Raw genomic sequence first — 14672 nt, 5'->3', positions numbered from 1 at the left:
GCTTACTCATGTCCTAATTATCAGGTTACATAAATCAGATTATATAAAGGTTAAATATGGCGTTACTTAGGTTATGCTTTTTACAGGAATAATTCATTTTCTCTCAATTTCTTTTTGGCTTGTATTGCAAGATAAGATGTTGAGACTTTGGAAAAAGTTCAGAGAAGAGCAACTAAAATGATCAAAGGCCTGGAGACTAACACATTAGAATGGCTGCAGGATTTGGGTATGGCTAGTCTAAAAAAAAAGTTAGGGACAACATGATACCAGTATTGTAGTATAAGTGGAAATAAGTGGTTCTCCTGCTTGAGCAGGGGGCTGGACTAGAAGACCTCCAAGGTTCCTTCCAGCTCTATTGCTATTCCAATCATTTTTACAAACCGAAGTGAGCCTTACGCACTTCCAGAGAAAGACACTGGAAACAAGGAGGCTGATTGGAAAGATGGTTTATTGATGAACAGGACCACATGGGTTTGAGATTCTGGGCCGCTGAACACATGGAGTGGAGAGAGAGAGGTATTTATACCCTCTCTTGGGCCTTGCCCTTGAGCTTCCTGTTCCTGTGGCAAGAACATGTATTCTATTGGTTGCTGTAAGGCAGGGCTCCCCAAACTTGGCAGCTTTAAGACTTGTGGACTTCAACTCCCAGAATTCTCCAGCCAGCTATGCTATGCTATGCTATGCTGGCTGGAGAATTATGGGAGTTGAGGTCCACAAGTCTTAAAGCTGTCAAGTTTGAAGACCTCTGCTGTAAGGTGTCACTGCTAACTTTGTGGGCTATTTGAATCCCAGGCTTGATTGAAGGCCAAAAAACATGAAGCCGACCCAGAGGAAGATGGAGAGACAACTTCAAAGAGACACTACAACAGCATCAAATAACCTTTGAGGCTTCTAGAAGTGCCAAAACCAGAATGTTGTATCTCCCTCGACACCTGAAGTGGAAAAAGAGGAAGTTAAAAAAAGAAAGAAAACTAAAACTTAGTTGAGGGTTGCAAAAGCTCTTTTTTCTTCCTTATTGGTATCGCTTCTCAAAACTTCTGGTTTCCAATTCCCTCTCTTCTTTCAACTTTCCTGCTCTTTCATTTGAGACGCTCCATTATAGGGATCTAGGAGCTGCAGGCGATAGGAATCTCTGCATTTCCAACAGGTAGTCCTCCACTTATAACAGTTCATTTAGTGACCGTTTGAAGTTACAACACTACTGAAAAAAGCGACTTCTGAACGTTTTTCACAGGACCATTGCCGGGTGAACCACATGATTATGGGATCAAAATTCCCTTCCCTGCTCCCGTCCCTGGGTTTCCTTCCCTCCCTCTCTCCCCTGTTTCTCGGACAGCCTCGGGGTTGGACTAGAAGACCTCCAAGATCCCCCCCACTCTGTTATTCTGTTAAAGGACGAGTCCCTTCTAACTGTGCTGCTCAGCATCGCTTTCCCTTCCCTCCCCCCCCTTCCCTGGGCTTCGTCCCCTCCCTCTGTCCCCGTTTCCCCGATTGCCTCGGGAGAAGCAGCCCTGGACTCCCTGCCCAGCTGAGCATCCCACGCGGGACCGCTTCCCCCCTTGCAAAAGGCAGGGCGCAGGCAGGGGGACCCCCGAGTGGGCGGCGCCCTCCCCTCCTTTAGAGAATGGGAGGAGCTGGACGGGGAGGGGAGGAGCTATAAGAGCTTCCTGCTTGGGCTCTGCAAAGTCCTGGCTGGGGCCGTTCCGAGAAGGGGGATCCACGTGCGTGGCCGGGAAGGAAGGAAGGAAGGAAGGAAGGAAGGAAGGGAGCGTGGCTGCGTGGAAAACGGATCGCGGATCCGTTCCTGCGCGCATCTTTTTGGGAAGCGGAGTCCGGGCGAGGAAGAGAGCCGCCTCTTTCCTATGGAGCGCCAGGTAAGATGCTCCCTCTTTCCTCCCTCCAGTCTTCCCACCTGGGGAAATGCTCGGACAGGAGACCCTTCAAGGCAGCTTCTTGGGGCGCTGCTAAGATCGCTCCTGCAGCCCCCACCTTCTCCTTGGGGAGATTGTTCTGCCGGCCCTTCCCGATCGTTTCCCGTAACTTCCTTTTTTTCCTTCCCTCGGGGGCTGTTGCAGATCCAGATGGTTTGGGGTTTAATGGCTGCTAACCCTGCCGGAGGGAAAGGGGGCGATCCCTCCCAGGAGCTGCTGTTTCGGGGAGCTGCTCAAGACGAGGCACCTCAGGAGAGAGCATCAGGTAAAGGCTCCTGCTGATGCCCTTTAATCCTCAGGATTGGCTTTGCCCGAGTTAATTTCATTCCTGACTTAATTTCATTCGTGAATTCCTTTTCATTGTTTAATTGAACGGTGTTTTTAAAGTCTTGGGTGCATTTAAACAGGTATCATCACCCTTTTCCTATAGGCCAGCCTGTCTCGACCTTGGCGACTTTTAAGATGTGTGGACTTCCACTCCCAGAATTCTCCAGCCAGCATAGGATGGCTGGCTGGGGAATTCTGGGAGTTGAGGCCCATGTATTTTAAAACTGCTAAGGTTGAGAAACAATGCTACAGGCAGGGCAAATCCCACCTGCGAAAATAGTTTTCCTTTCTCCTCGGATGATCTGATAGGCAGGGAGAGTGGATGTTATGTGGGTCAGGATTGTGATGATCAAGAGTCCAGAGAAGAGCAACAAAGAGGATTAGGGGAGTGGAGGCTAAAACACATAAAGAACAGTTGTTGGAATTGGGTATGACTGGTGTCAGGGGGAAAAACCTGATTATGAGCATAGCTGCACTTGTAAGGAATTGAACAGACAGTACATCATAAGACATCTCACTTAGAATCCAGAGGTTTATGAAATTTAAAATTATAACAAGCAGCAAGTACTTACACAATAACCACATTGCAATGAGGGTCAATAGGCAACCAGTCAAAAGTTACTCACTGTCCAACATGCCATTATATACCACAAAATTCCCAAAATTCCCAAAATTCTGCCACGTTGTCACAGCAACTGAGGCAGTTTTCTCTTCCTCTAACCACAATGTCACAATATTGTTATTTTGACATGCATTATTTATTTATTTATTTAATTACTTATTTAATTAATTAATTTATATACCGCCCTTCTCCCAAAGGGACTCAGGGCGGTGTACAGCCAGCATAAAACCCACAAATATAAAATTTAAATTACAGCCTGATAGTTCCCTCTTTTCCCTCGATCAGCTACCAACAGTATTGAGACATACTATTTCAGTGAAGAGGTTAAATTTCAGGTACTTAAATATTCTTTGGTCAAAACCCAAAGCCTCAATAAATAGGCCTGAAACTTTGGTCAAGGTTAAATATTTTCTTTATGCCAGTAAGGAGTTGCTGAGATGACAGGGAGTATTTTTATCTGAAAAGAGCAGACTGACCCAGACAGATGCATCCTGTTGCTGACTTCTGCATTTAACCCAAATGTCATATATAACGAGTGCTATGTATAATTATACCCCAATATATTCATGTTATTTCCTCTTTTCTTGTTATCTATTACTAAATGTCTGGACTAGACATCTTTCGTTTCCTCTAAGACCAAATATGTCTTAATGCAACCTCGACAAATGTATACGTAGTCTAAAAGTATAAAAGCAACACCCTTCGGGGTTCAGACAATTTGCTGTGTTAACTGCTGTTTGAACCTTATGCATAATAAACCTTTCCTGCATTGAAGAGCTTAGTCTGGTCTCGTGAATTTCCTACAACATCAGCATGCTTGCAGGTTACAACTTTTTTATAGATACATTAGTACTGAATACCATGATTTTAAACAGATTATACAGATTAATATTGAACACAATAAACCTTGCCAAAGGAATGTCAAGTCAATAGGCATCTGTAAAGAAGCCTACATTATGATTAGTTTCCCCTCACACTAGTTTAATGAAAAGAAGGATTAGGAATGATAGTGTTGTAGCGCGGGAATAACGAGAGGCACAAGCAAGCAAGTGACAACAGCTCTTTAATATAGAGTGAGACTTCAGCAAAAACTCTCTGGCAGCAGCCCTCCTTATATACACTCCAGGAGAGACTGTTAGCCAATCAGCAACACTTAAATATTTGAAACTCCCGCTTAAATGTATCAATACATAACACCCCTCCATTCCCAGAAGGCACTATTCATTCAACTATTTACATAATTACAAACAAAGTCTTGCAGGTGACCAGGGCGTGGTCTCGCTTGGGTCGACCTGCGCAGTTCAGTATTGGGTGAGGTGTCGAGCCAGTCAGAGGGACTCTTTGTCTCTCCTGGCTCTGCCAATGGAACCTCCTGGATTTCCTCGGAGGCATGGTTTTCCCTGGCTGGGAGTGTCGACTCGTCGGGGCGGCGCTGGAGCCATGGCTTGTCAGCTAAGTATTCCCTCGAACTCGGGCTTGAGCTAGCTGTTTGGGGAAAATCGTTGTAGTTAGGCTCTGTTATTTTCGGGCTATCATAGACCTCGCTATCTATACGTTTGCGTAATTGGTCTATGTGGCGTTTCCAGAGTTTGTCGTGGCCGACATCTACTGTGTAAGATTTTGGGCCGGTAATTCCTACGATGGTTCCTGCCATCTACAATGGTCCACTGGCATAGTTCCTGGCGAAGACTGGTATTCCGATTTGGAACTGTCTCAGCCCCGCTACTTCTCCCTTATAATTCTCATGTGTATAATTTGGGTGCAATCTGTCTAATACACACCTCAACTTTCTGCCCATTAGTAATTCGGCAGGACTGTGCCCCGTGGCAGTGCACGGTGTGGCATGTTGGATTGCCAGAAATTGATCTATTCTAGTCTGCCCATCTCCTGCATCTAGCCTGGACAACGCTTCTTTGGCCGTTCTCACAAAACGTTCCGCAAGGCCATTCGAAGCCGGATGGAACGGAGCTGATAGGGCATGATGAATGCCCAATTCGGCCAGATAGCCCTCAAATTGAGTCGTGGTGAATTGGGGCCCATTGTCGGATACGAGAGTATCCGGCAATCCATGAGTTGCAAAAAGTCTCCGAAGAGTCTTAATGACTGCTTCGGCTGTGGTCGAGGGCATCAGGATGATTTCTAACCATTTAGAGAAAGCGTCTACCACAATTAAAAATGTTTGCCCGTGGAACGGCCCGGCAAAATAAATGTGGATCCTCCCCCATGGCCCTTTTGGTTTCTCCCATTCCCTGACGGGCGCTATGGGAGGATCGGGGCAGGACTCCTGGCAAGGGCTGCACTTTCCGACCCACTCAGTGACATCCCTATCCATTTGTGGACACCAGACGTAGCCCCTCTCTATGGGAGCGTACTGGACGGTGGGAGGCTATTGGTGATAGCAGGCGGTCCCGTAAATAACGAGGCCCTAAGCCATGGAGCGCTTTAAAGGTGATAACCAACATCTTGAAGCGCACCCGGAAGACCACCAGGAGCCAGTGCAGCTCGCGCAGGAGCAGTGTTACATGGGAGCGCCATGCTGCTCCCGTCACTACCCGCGCTGCTGCGTTCTGGACCAGCTGGAGCCTCCGGGTGCCCTTCAAGGGGAGCCCCATGTAGAGAGCATTGCAGTAGTCAAGGCGAGAGGTTACGAGGGCATGAGTGACTGTGCACAGGGGAATCCCGATCAAGAAAGGGCCGCAACTGGCGAATCAGTCAAACCTGATAAAAGGTCCCCCTGGTTACAGCTGTCAGATGTTCCTCCAAGGACAGCTGCATATCCAGGAGGACTCCCAGATTGCGAGCCCTTTCTGTGGGGGCCAAAGACTCGCCCCCAATAGTTGTCTCGTTGGGGGCGAGTTGTAGGTGTCTCGTTTTTGAATTTCGCACCGATTTTTCACGCCGCCATCTTTGACTGGCTGTTTTGAATGAGCCGCTTCGGGTTGGCTGTGGCGGTCACGTGGCCAGGATTGGCTGTGAATGATGGCTCTGCAGACTCTCGCCAAGTGTCCCTTCTTTTCACAGCGCCTGCAAACAGCGTCTCGGTACTTGCAGGTCTGTCTCTCGTGTTTTCCGCCACAGCTAGAACAGTATTTTTGACAACTGTTCATTTCTGTCTTTTTGTGTTCAGTGTGGCAGATGTCCTCGTCGGACTCTCCTTCTGAGCTGGATCTGACGTCCTACCGATGCACTGGTGGAGTTTTGGGAGTGTCTTTGCTTGCCAATGGTCGTTGCAAGGCTTCAGTGGCTTTTGTAGAGGCTTCGTGAGCCCTGACCTTGTCTAGAACTCCAACCAGTGTCAAGTCGGGTTTAGTGAGTAGTCGCCTTTGCAGTCTCGTATCCCAAACGCCGCATATTAGCTGCTCGAGCAGCACGTCGTCTAAGTCTCTATAGTCAAAATGCGTTGCGGTTTTACGAAGGCTCGCCATGTACGCGCTGACCGGCTCTCCCTCTTTCTGCACGCGTTGTCTGAATTCGTAACGCTGCACGAACTTGGAGGGCACCGGAGCGTAGTGCGCTCGGAGAGTCGCCATCAGTGTGTCCCAGGGAACGGTCTGGACTGGCGTTGGCTCGCAGAGGGACTCCGCCATCTCGAACACGTCCGGTCTGCAGTGACTTAGGAATAGGGCTGTCTTCCGATTAGCGGAGAGTTCTTGCATGTCGCTGCCTTTGAGGGAGCACTCGAACCTTGTCATGTAGGATGCCCATTTCTCGCGGGCAGGATCGAAGGGCTTGGGCGGAACGTAGGCAGACATGCCGGTATGTCTCCTGTAGTTCGCTTCGTCACCCTAGCTGAAGCTCGAGGGTCTCACTGGTTCGCTTCTTGTGGCCTCAATCCCACCTTCGTCGCCAATGTTGTAGCGCGGGAATAACGAGAGGCACAAGCAAGCAAGTGGCAACAGCTCTTTAATATAGAGTGAGACTTCAGCAAAAACTCTCTGGCAGCAGCCCTCCTTATATACACTCCAGGAGAGACTGTCAGCCAATCAGCAACACTTAAATATTTGAAACTCCTGCTTAAATGTATCAATACATAACAGATAGGATAGCAATATTCTATTAGTTGAGGGGTTGACACAAAGAAGAGGGAGTCAACCTAATCTCCAAAGCACCTGAAGGCAGGATAAAAAGCAATGGGTGGAAACTAATCAAGGAGAGAAGCAACTTAGAACCAAAGAGAAATTTCCTGACAGTGAGAACAGTTAATCAGTGGAACAACTTGCCTCCAGAAATTGTGGGTGTTATCCAACAGTGGAGGTTTTAAAGAAGAGATTGGACAACCATTTGTCTGAAATGGTATAGCAGGCGTGTCAAACTGGCGGCCTGCAGGCCAGATGCGTTACATTGCTTGCCACGCCCAACACAGCTCTGTGAAGGGAAAAACTCATGAAACGTGACGTGGCGAGTTTGACACCTGTGGTATAGTGGTTAGAAGGCCTCTGTTATTCTGTATTCTGAAATGGCTGAAATACAGGACATGTGTGGGGACGGGGGATATGGAAACCACACCATGCTTGCTAATAATATATCGCTACAGGATGTGGGCATAGCTACTTTGATACTTCCATAATGTGTCTAACTGCCAAACAACCAGCTGTATTTCCTGCTTAGTAAATATACAGGTGTGCTGAAAAAGTAATTCAGGCTCTTTCCCAGCCTTATGGGAGGACCCACCTTTGTCCAAACCTGAATACAGGTAGTCCTTGACTTACAGGTGCAACTGAGCCCAAAATTTCTGTTGCTCACCGAGATAGGAGCTAAGTGAGTTTTGCCCCCTACTACGACCTTTCTTGCCCCAATGGTTAAGTGAACCACAGTGCAATAGGGAATTCTATTGACCTGGCTTGTCAGAAGGTTGCAACAGGATCACATGACCCCAGGACACTGCAAGCGTCATAAATATGAGACAGTTGTTGCCAAGTGTCTTTTTTTTTTAAAGTTTTTTATTTTTATTTTTCATAATTTCCTTGACTATGATATATGACACAACGTGTTAAAGCAGCTTTTAATATTCCTGAAGTATTGCAGGTAATTTCATATTAATGCTGGACCTAGTCCAAATTCCCTGAGATAATAGCAACCCAGGGAACTGGATCAGGGACAGCATCAGTCGTAAGCAGGTACGGGTCCCCGTTTTCCAAGTTTCTCACAAAAGGTTGCAAAAGGTGATCACATGACCCCGGGACACTGCAACCGTCATAAATATGACCCAGTTGTTGCCAAGTGTCTGAATGTTGATCATGTGACCATGGGGATGCTGCCAATGGTCATAAGTGTGAAAAACAATCATATCATTGTTTCCAGTGCCATTGTAACTTCAAACGGTCACTCAATGAATGGCTGTAATTTGAGGACTAGCTGTAGATGCATGGCTCAGAGAGAATTGGACTCTGCCTCTTTGTTGGTGCCAGGCCAGACCTAGAACTCCTGATTAACAACTCAGCAGATACGGGATGGGATCTACTTGAGGCTCCAGAGTCAACCTCTGTGGTGTTTTAATACGTAAATTCATGGCTGAGATAATCTGCCTCTGAATCCAATCCCTGGTCCTTCCACATCATTCAGTTTTCCTCACAACCCAACGTTAGCAGCTTCTATGTATTGTTCTTGTGGCTTCAAAGTACTTAAATAAACCGATTCCCTACTTAGGATAAAGATATGGATGTAAACTTGCCCTTGTTCACTGTAGCTTCACCAATATAGTTAAGGTGTTTGATAGGAGATTATTCCTTTGCTTTTATTTTCACTCCTAGACACTCTGATGGCCTCATCTTCATCTCCTGGAACCTCAGGTCTGTATAGCAGAGGATTAACAGCGGTTGAACTTCCAACTCAGGTAGGAGGATTCTCCCCTTACTTAAAAGTGCCAGTCTGATTTATTGAAGAAGCCCCCAATAAAAGAAGGCAAGAGAAGAAACAATGGATGGACATTAACCAAGGAGAGAAGCAACCCAGAATTAAGGAAAATTTTTTTGTAATAGTGAGAACAATTACCCTGTAGAATGGCTTGCCTTCAGAAGTATTGGTGCTTCATCACTGGAGGCTTTGAAGAAGAGACTGGGCAGCCATTTGTCTGGAATGGTATATAGGATCTCCTGCTTGAGCGGGAGGTTGGGCTAGAAGACCTCCAAGGTCCCTTCCAACTCTGTCATTCTGTTATTTATTTATTTATTTTATTTATTTTATTAAATTTCTATACCGTCCTACTCCCGAAGGACTCAGGGCGGTGAACAGCCACGAAGTAAAACACATAAATACAAAAAATTAAAATCGAATAAAATGAATTAAATAATTTGGCTGAATTTAAAATACCCAGTAATTTAAAACAAATTTAAAATTTACACTTAAAAGGGAGAAGATTTAGGCCAGGCCAGCTTGATGAAATAGAAGAGTCTTGAGCGCGCGGCGGAAGGTGCGCAGATCCGGGATCCTCTGTATCTCCGGGGGGAGCTCATTCCAGATCATAGGTGCCCCCACAGAGAAGGCTCTCCCCCTAGGGGCCGACAGCTGACACTGTTTGGCCGATGGCACCCGGAGGAGCCCCTCTCTATGGGAGCGCCGGGAGCCAGTGCAGCTCGCGCAGGAGAGGTGTTACATGGGAGCTCCACGTTGCTCCCATAACCACCCGCGCAGCCACACTCTGCGCCAGTTGGAGCCTCCGAGTGCACCTCAAGGGGAGCCCCATGTAGAGAGCATTACAATAGTCCAGACGAGAGGTGACGAGGGCATGAGTGACTGTGCGTAGGGAGTCCCGATCTAGAAAGGGACGCAACTGGCGGATCAGGCGAACCTGATGAAAAATCCTCCCGGTCACGGCCGTCAAGTGCTCTTCTAAAGACAGCCGTGAATCCAGGAGGACGCCCAAGTTGCGAGCCCTTTCCGTGGGGGCCAATGATTCGCCCCCAATAGTCAGCGATGGCACCAGCTGACTATATCGGGACGTCGGAAACCACAGCCACTCAATCTTGGATGGGTTGAGCCTGAGCCTGTTTCTCCCCATCTGTTATATTCTGTTATTCTGTTACATTATCTGGTTAAAAAGCACACCCAGAGAGCTCAGCTATTTCAGTGCACAGCTCCCCATGCTTCTTACGGGATATAAGTTTAAACTGCGCAAACCTTCAGTAAAACAGGAAAAAGTAACAAAAGTTCATGTGAAGCCATGTCGCCCAGTACGTGTGGCCATGCCTGTTTGTCTTCCAGGTTTCTGGCATGCATGCGTGTGCAACAATCAGCTGTCTTTTGCACACGCGTCAGTGCTGAAAACCGGCTTACGCATGCACGCTGGCCAGCTGGTTGTCAGGTGCCCATGCGTGCCAGAACCCAGAAGTTCAGCTTTTCCAGAGCGCAATCCTTTTGCGCGCATAGCAGTTCCAATAACCTGCACAGGCATGCTAGACCCCGGAAGTTAGGCTTTTTTATAGCACGATCCCGACAAGCATACGAGCATGCATGCATTGTTTCCACGCGACAAGGTTCACCATCACTGCTGTAGCTCATCAGTGGAAAGCGAAGGAATATGGGGTTGCAGAATCGGCCAAACCAATAATACATTACATTACTGTCCTAGATGTGTCTGTAGCCAGAGGCTCTTTGCAATTTATGTTTTTGGAAAGGTTCTCCAGAGAAGATGCAAATTTGCCCTACTTGGAAACTCTGCAGATGGAATATGTTCATCAAGAAGAGGACTTGCAAGTAATTTATTGAAGTTTTCATTGTTAAGAATGCTCATGGAATATAATTAATTTTTTTTCTTCTCCCTGTGTCAGAATTTGGTATCGCTTGAGGATGTAGCTGTGTTTTTCTCCGTGGAGGAGTGGGCCCTGCTGGATTCTGAGCAAAAAGCCCTGTACCGAGAGGTCATGCTGGAAAACGAAAGGAACATAATCTCCTTAGGTAAGGGATTCTTTTAAGATATTGAAATTTAGTAGCTATAACAGTGGAGTTCTACAAGGAGTCAGAACACACAATTACAGCTGATTGGTTGGAGAAAGCTGTCTCCTGCATGAGGCAATCTATGCTGTGATTTTGTTGTTTTTTGATCTATAATGATGACAATTAAGAGCCTGATAGGGTCCAAAGGTTTATCACAGGGATTTTTACTCCCTGCAGTCATCTGGTCGGAAAGAGTGCTTACAACCAGATGACTGCAAGGAATTATCAATCCTTCCATCCTCCATCCTTCAATCAGAACTGATGAAGCTTCTGGGATGAGAAGGGAAACATTTTCAAGGAAAAAAGAAAGTCCAGTTGCCTTTAGAAAAAGCAACTTTGGGATAAAGATGAATGAACACCTCAGATGGGAACCAGTTTTGTTCAAGTAAAAACCTCTTCACGGAGAAGAGGATGAAGTTCAGTTTCAGGACCAAGTCCCTCAATCTATCTACCTTCTCAGATTAAAATTAAACCAATTGGTTCTCCATCCTCAGCAGTATAGCTGAGGACCTCTCCCTCACCCCCAAATTTAAATGCCCTCATCCAAAATGTTCAGGTTTTCATTCTGTACCATTGAGGACAAGCAGGCTCCAAAGGACAAGCTTTGAACCAGTGGGAGTTTGATCATTCAAATACAGCAATAGTGCTTAATCCGTTTCACGCCTAAGTTTGTGTTAATTTCCCTTTTTTTTTTCCTGTTGCAAGCAGGTGACGGATGGGAGAGGGAGGATTCTGGCCAAGAGGCAGCAGCACCTTTGCCAAAAGAGAAAAAGGAAGTTGCAGAAAACCAGTTAATGGGGGAGCTGGAGAATTGCTCTGGTTTGCCTTGTCCAGATCCCAATGTCTTATTGGACACAGATGATTGCCAAGAAAAAGGAGAGTGTTCAAGGTGTGGGAAAACACTCCGACATGAATCGGGATTATGTGACTGTTGCCAAAGCCCTGCTGGAGAGAAAGAAGATGAAAGCAGGCAACACTCCAGAGGGACCCTTCCTCCTGCTTTACATGAAAGCATACAAGAAGGAGGGGAAATGTACAAATGTACGGAGTGTGCAGAAAGCTTCAGTACAAGCCATTCTCTTTCAATGCATAAAACGATTCACAAAACAGAGGATCCACACAAATGTCTGGATTGTGGAAGGACCTTCAGGCAGAAAAATCATCTTAGTTCACATAAAAAGGTCCACGAAGAGAGCAAGAAGCATCAATGCATTAATAGGGGAAACAGCTTTGGAAGCAGCGCCTCCCTTACTTCCCATCAAAGCAGCCGCAGAGAGGAGAAGTTGCATCAATGCAGGGAGAGTAGAATGAGGTTTACTTGGAGCAAGGAACTGAATTCCTGGAAAAAAAGGTCCACTGGGAATAAATCGTGTAAATGCCTGGAATGTGGGAAGAGCTTCCGCTCTGCAAGATACCTCACTTCCCATAATAGGACCCATACAGGGGAAAAGCCGTATCATTGCACAGTGTGTGGGAAGAGCTTCACCCGAAAAGGCGATTTCAATTTACATAAGAGGATCCACACCGGAGAAAAGCCATATAAGTGCACAGAGTGTGGAAAATGCTTCAGCAGAAGTGGTGCTCTATCCGTACATAACAGGATGCATAAAGGGGAGAAGCCTTATGAATGCCTGCACTGTGGAAAAAACTTCAGTCGAAAAGGTCATCTTAAGTCCCATGAGAGGATCCACACTGGGGAGAAACCATATCAGTGCCAAGAGTGTGGAAAATGCTTCAGTGATTCTGGAGAACTGACAATCCATAAAAGGATTCACACAGGGGAGAAACCATATAAGTGCACGGAGTGTGGCATGAGTTTCAGGAGAAGTAGTCACCTTGGTATCCACAAGAGGATCCACACTGGGGAGAAACCATACACATGTTACGAGTGCGGAAAAAGCTTTAGTCTAAATAGTTCACTCAAGAGCCATAGAAGACTTCACTCAGGGGAGAAACCCTATAAATGCATGGAGTGTGGAAAATGTTATAGAGACAGTGGCCAGCTTACCTCCCACATGAGGATCCATACAGGAGAGAAGCCATTTAAATGCATCGACTGTGGAAAGAGTTTCCGACTCAGTGGTAATCTTACACTCCATAAAAGACTCCACACAGGGGAGAAGCCATATCAGTGTGTGGAGTGTGGAAAGAAATTTAGAACCTGCGGTGAGTTTAATCGACATAAGAAGACGCATAGCAGGAAAAGACGATGCTAATTGGTTCGTGTTGATTCTCAAAATTTGCTTCATGCTGACAGACGTTTTGCAGGAGATTCTGTAGAAATGCATGGAGTATGGGAAGGGCTTCTGAAGCAGCAGAAATGTCTTGTTCCATTAAAAAGAAGAGTTTTCTTGTAGAACTAGGAATTAACTTTTGGATATTAGATCTTTGTGCTAGGGTAGAGTAGAATAAGATTAGAAAGAATAAGAATAAAAATAGAATAGAGATAGCATGTCATGGCATAACATGGCATAGGTTAGGATTCTTTATTAGCCAAGTTTGATTGGACATACAAGGAATGTGTCTCGGATGCATATGCTGTCAGCGTACATAACATACAACAAGTGATCAACTTTTGTCAGTGCGACCACCAAAGGTAGGTAGGGATTTGGAAACTAACATCCAGATGGAGATTCTCAGGCATCTAGGTTGCGGTTGTCCCAAAGGGGCTTTTATCAAAAGGCAACTGGACTTCCCCCCACCCCCGGTTGAAGAGATTTCCCTTCTCATCCAAGAACTTTCTTCAGTTCTGAACTGAAGAAGCTTCTTAAATGAGTAGCGAAATGTCTTCAAGGAAAAACAAAATCCAGTTGACTTTTCAAAAAAAGTGCCTTTGGGATAACAGTTTCAGACAACATTAGGGTGCAGAAAGCTGGCTTAGACATCATATAGGGAAGATGCTGAAATACTTTAAGAGCAAACATTGCCACCTAAGTGGTGAGGTCCCTATTCCGTAATGTTGGAAGAATCAAACAGTGGTCCGCTACACCCATGTGGAGAAAGTCACACCAGTTCAAAGAGAAATAGGATCTTCACTGAGCACTTCAGTGGGAGAAAGTGACGGAAGAGAATGAAACATTGAACCAATACAAGAGTCGAGAGTTTTGTCAAAAGTCATAACTGGAGGGATGGCGCTGTGTCTGCACCAGCTAACATTGGTTGTGTTTAACTGATTTCTAGTCTGAGATACGAAATTGATTGTGCTTGACTTTATTAGTGCCCTAACGTGTATAGTAGCTAAAGGCTTAGCTTACACATCTCAGATACAGGCCCTTTTTGGACAATTTAGGGAACAAGCTTTAGAAAATAGAGGCAGCCCTTGACTTATGACCACAATTAAGCCCCACATTTCCATGGCTAAGCAAGGCAGTTGTTAAGTGAGTTTTGTTCCCTTTTACAACCTTTGCCACAGTTGTTCAGTTAGTAACATGGTTGTTAAATGAATCTTAATTGACTTTGCTTGTCAGAATGTTTCAAACGGTGATCACATGACCCTGGGACACTCCAACTATCAAAAATACAGGCCAGTTGCCAAATGTCTGAATTTTGATCACATCACACAGGGATGCTGCAACGGTGGTGTGAAAAAAATCATAAATCATTTTTTTCAGTGCCGTTGTAACTTTGAATGGTCACTGAACAAATGATTGTAAGATGAGGACTAATTGTAAAGCAGCAATTGATTATTTGTTATTAAGGCAGAGTCATGAATGTTAAGAATGTGTTGTTTCAGTGTAACTGACAATTGCCAATTCATTGAAACCCACCTTGGAAAACATAGGGAAGGAATTTCTTAACCTCAAAATCGGTCAGGGCCTAGACTAGGGGTCTCCAAAGGTATTTTAAGACTTGTGGACTTT

General features: G+C 45.8%; 1 protein-coding gene across 3 annotated transcripts in view; it reads left to right on the top strand.

Moving 5' to 3' along the window:
* The first annotated feature begins 673 nt into the window (after window positions 1-673).
* The window catches only part of LOC117668149 (uncharacterized), a 31022-nt gene continuing 17023 nt past the window's right edge, over window positions 674-14672 (top strand). Inside the window, exons 1-5 of one of the 3 annotated variants that reach the window (XM_087884718.1) lie at window positions 1362-1874; window positions 2076-2196; window positions 8631-8713; window positions 10647-10773; window positions 11521-12945. In XM_087884718.1, coding sequence (XP_087740844.1) covers window positions 1863-1874; window positions 2076-2196; window positions 8631-8713; window positions 10647-10773; window positions 11521-12945 — 1768 coding nt within the window. In that variant the 5' untranslated portion in view covers window positions 1362-1862. Of the gene's footprint in view, window positions 1875-2075; window positions 2197-8630; window positions 8714-10646; window positions 10774-11517; window positions 13222-14672 lie in introns of those variants that run through there. The other 2 variants (XM_087884717.1, XM_087884715.1) reach the window with 2 other exon arrangements.

The sequence above is a fragment of the Pantherophis guttatus genome, chromosome 2 (assembly GCF_059756535.1).
Source record: "Pantherophis guttatus breed Tessera chromosome 2, ASM5975653v1, whole genome shotgun sequence".
Classification (NCBI taxonomy): domain Eukaryota; kingdom Metazoa; phylum Chordata; class Lepidosauria; order Squamata; family Colubridae; genus Pantherophis; species Pantherophis guttatus.
Note: the sequence above shows the minus strand (reverse complement) of the source record. Positions and strands in the feature narration are given on the sequence as shown.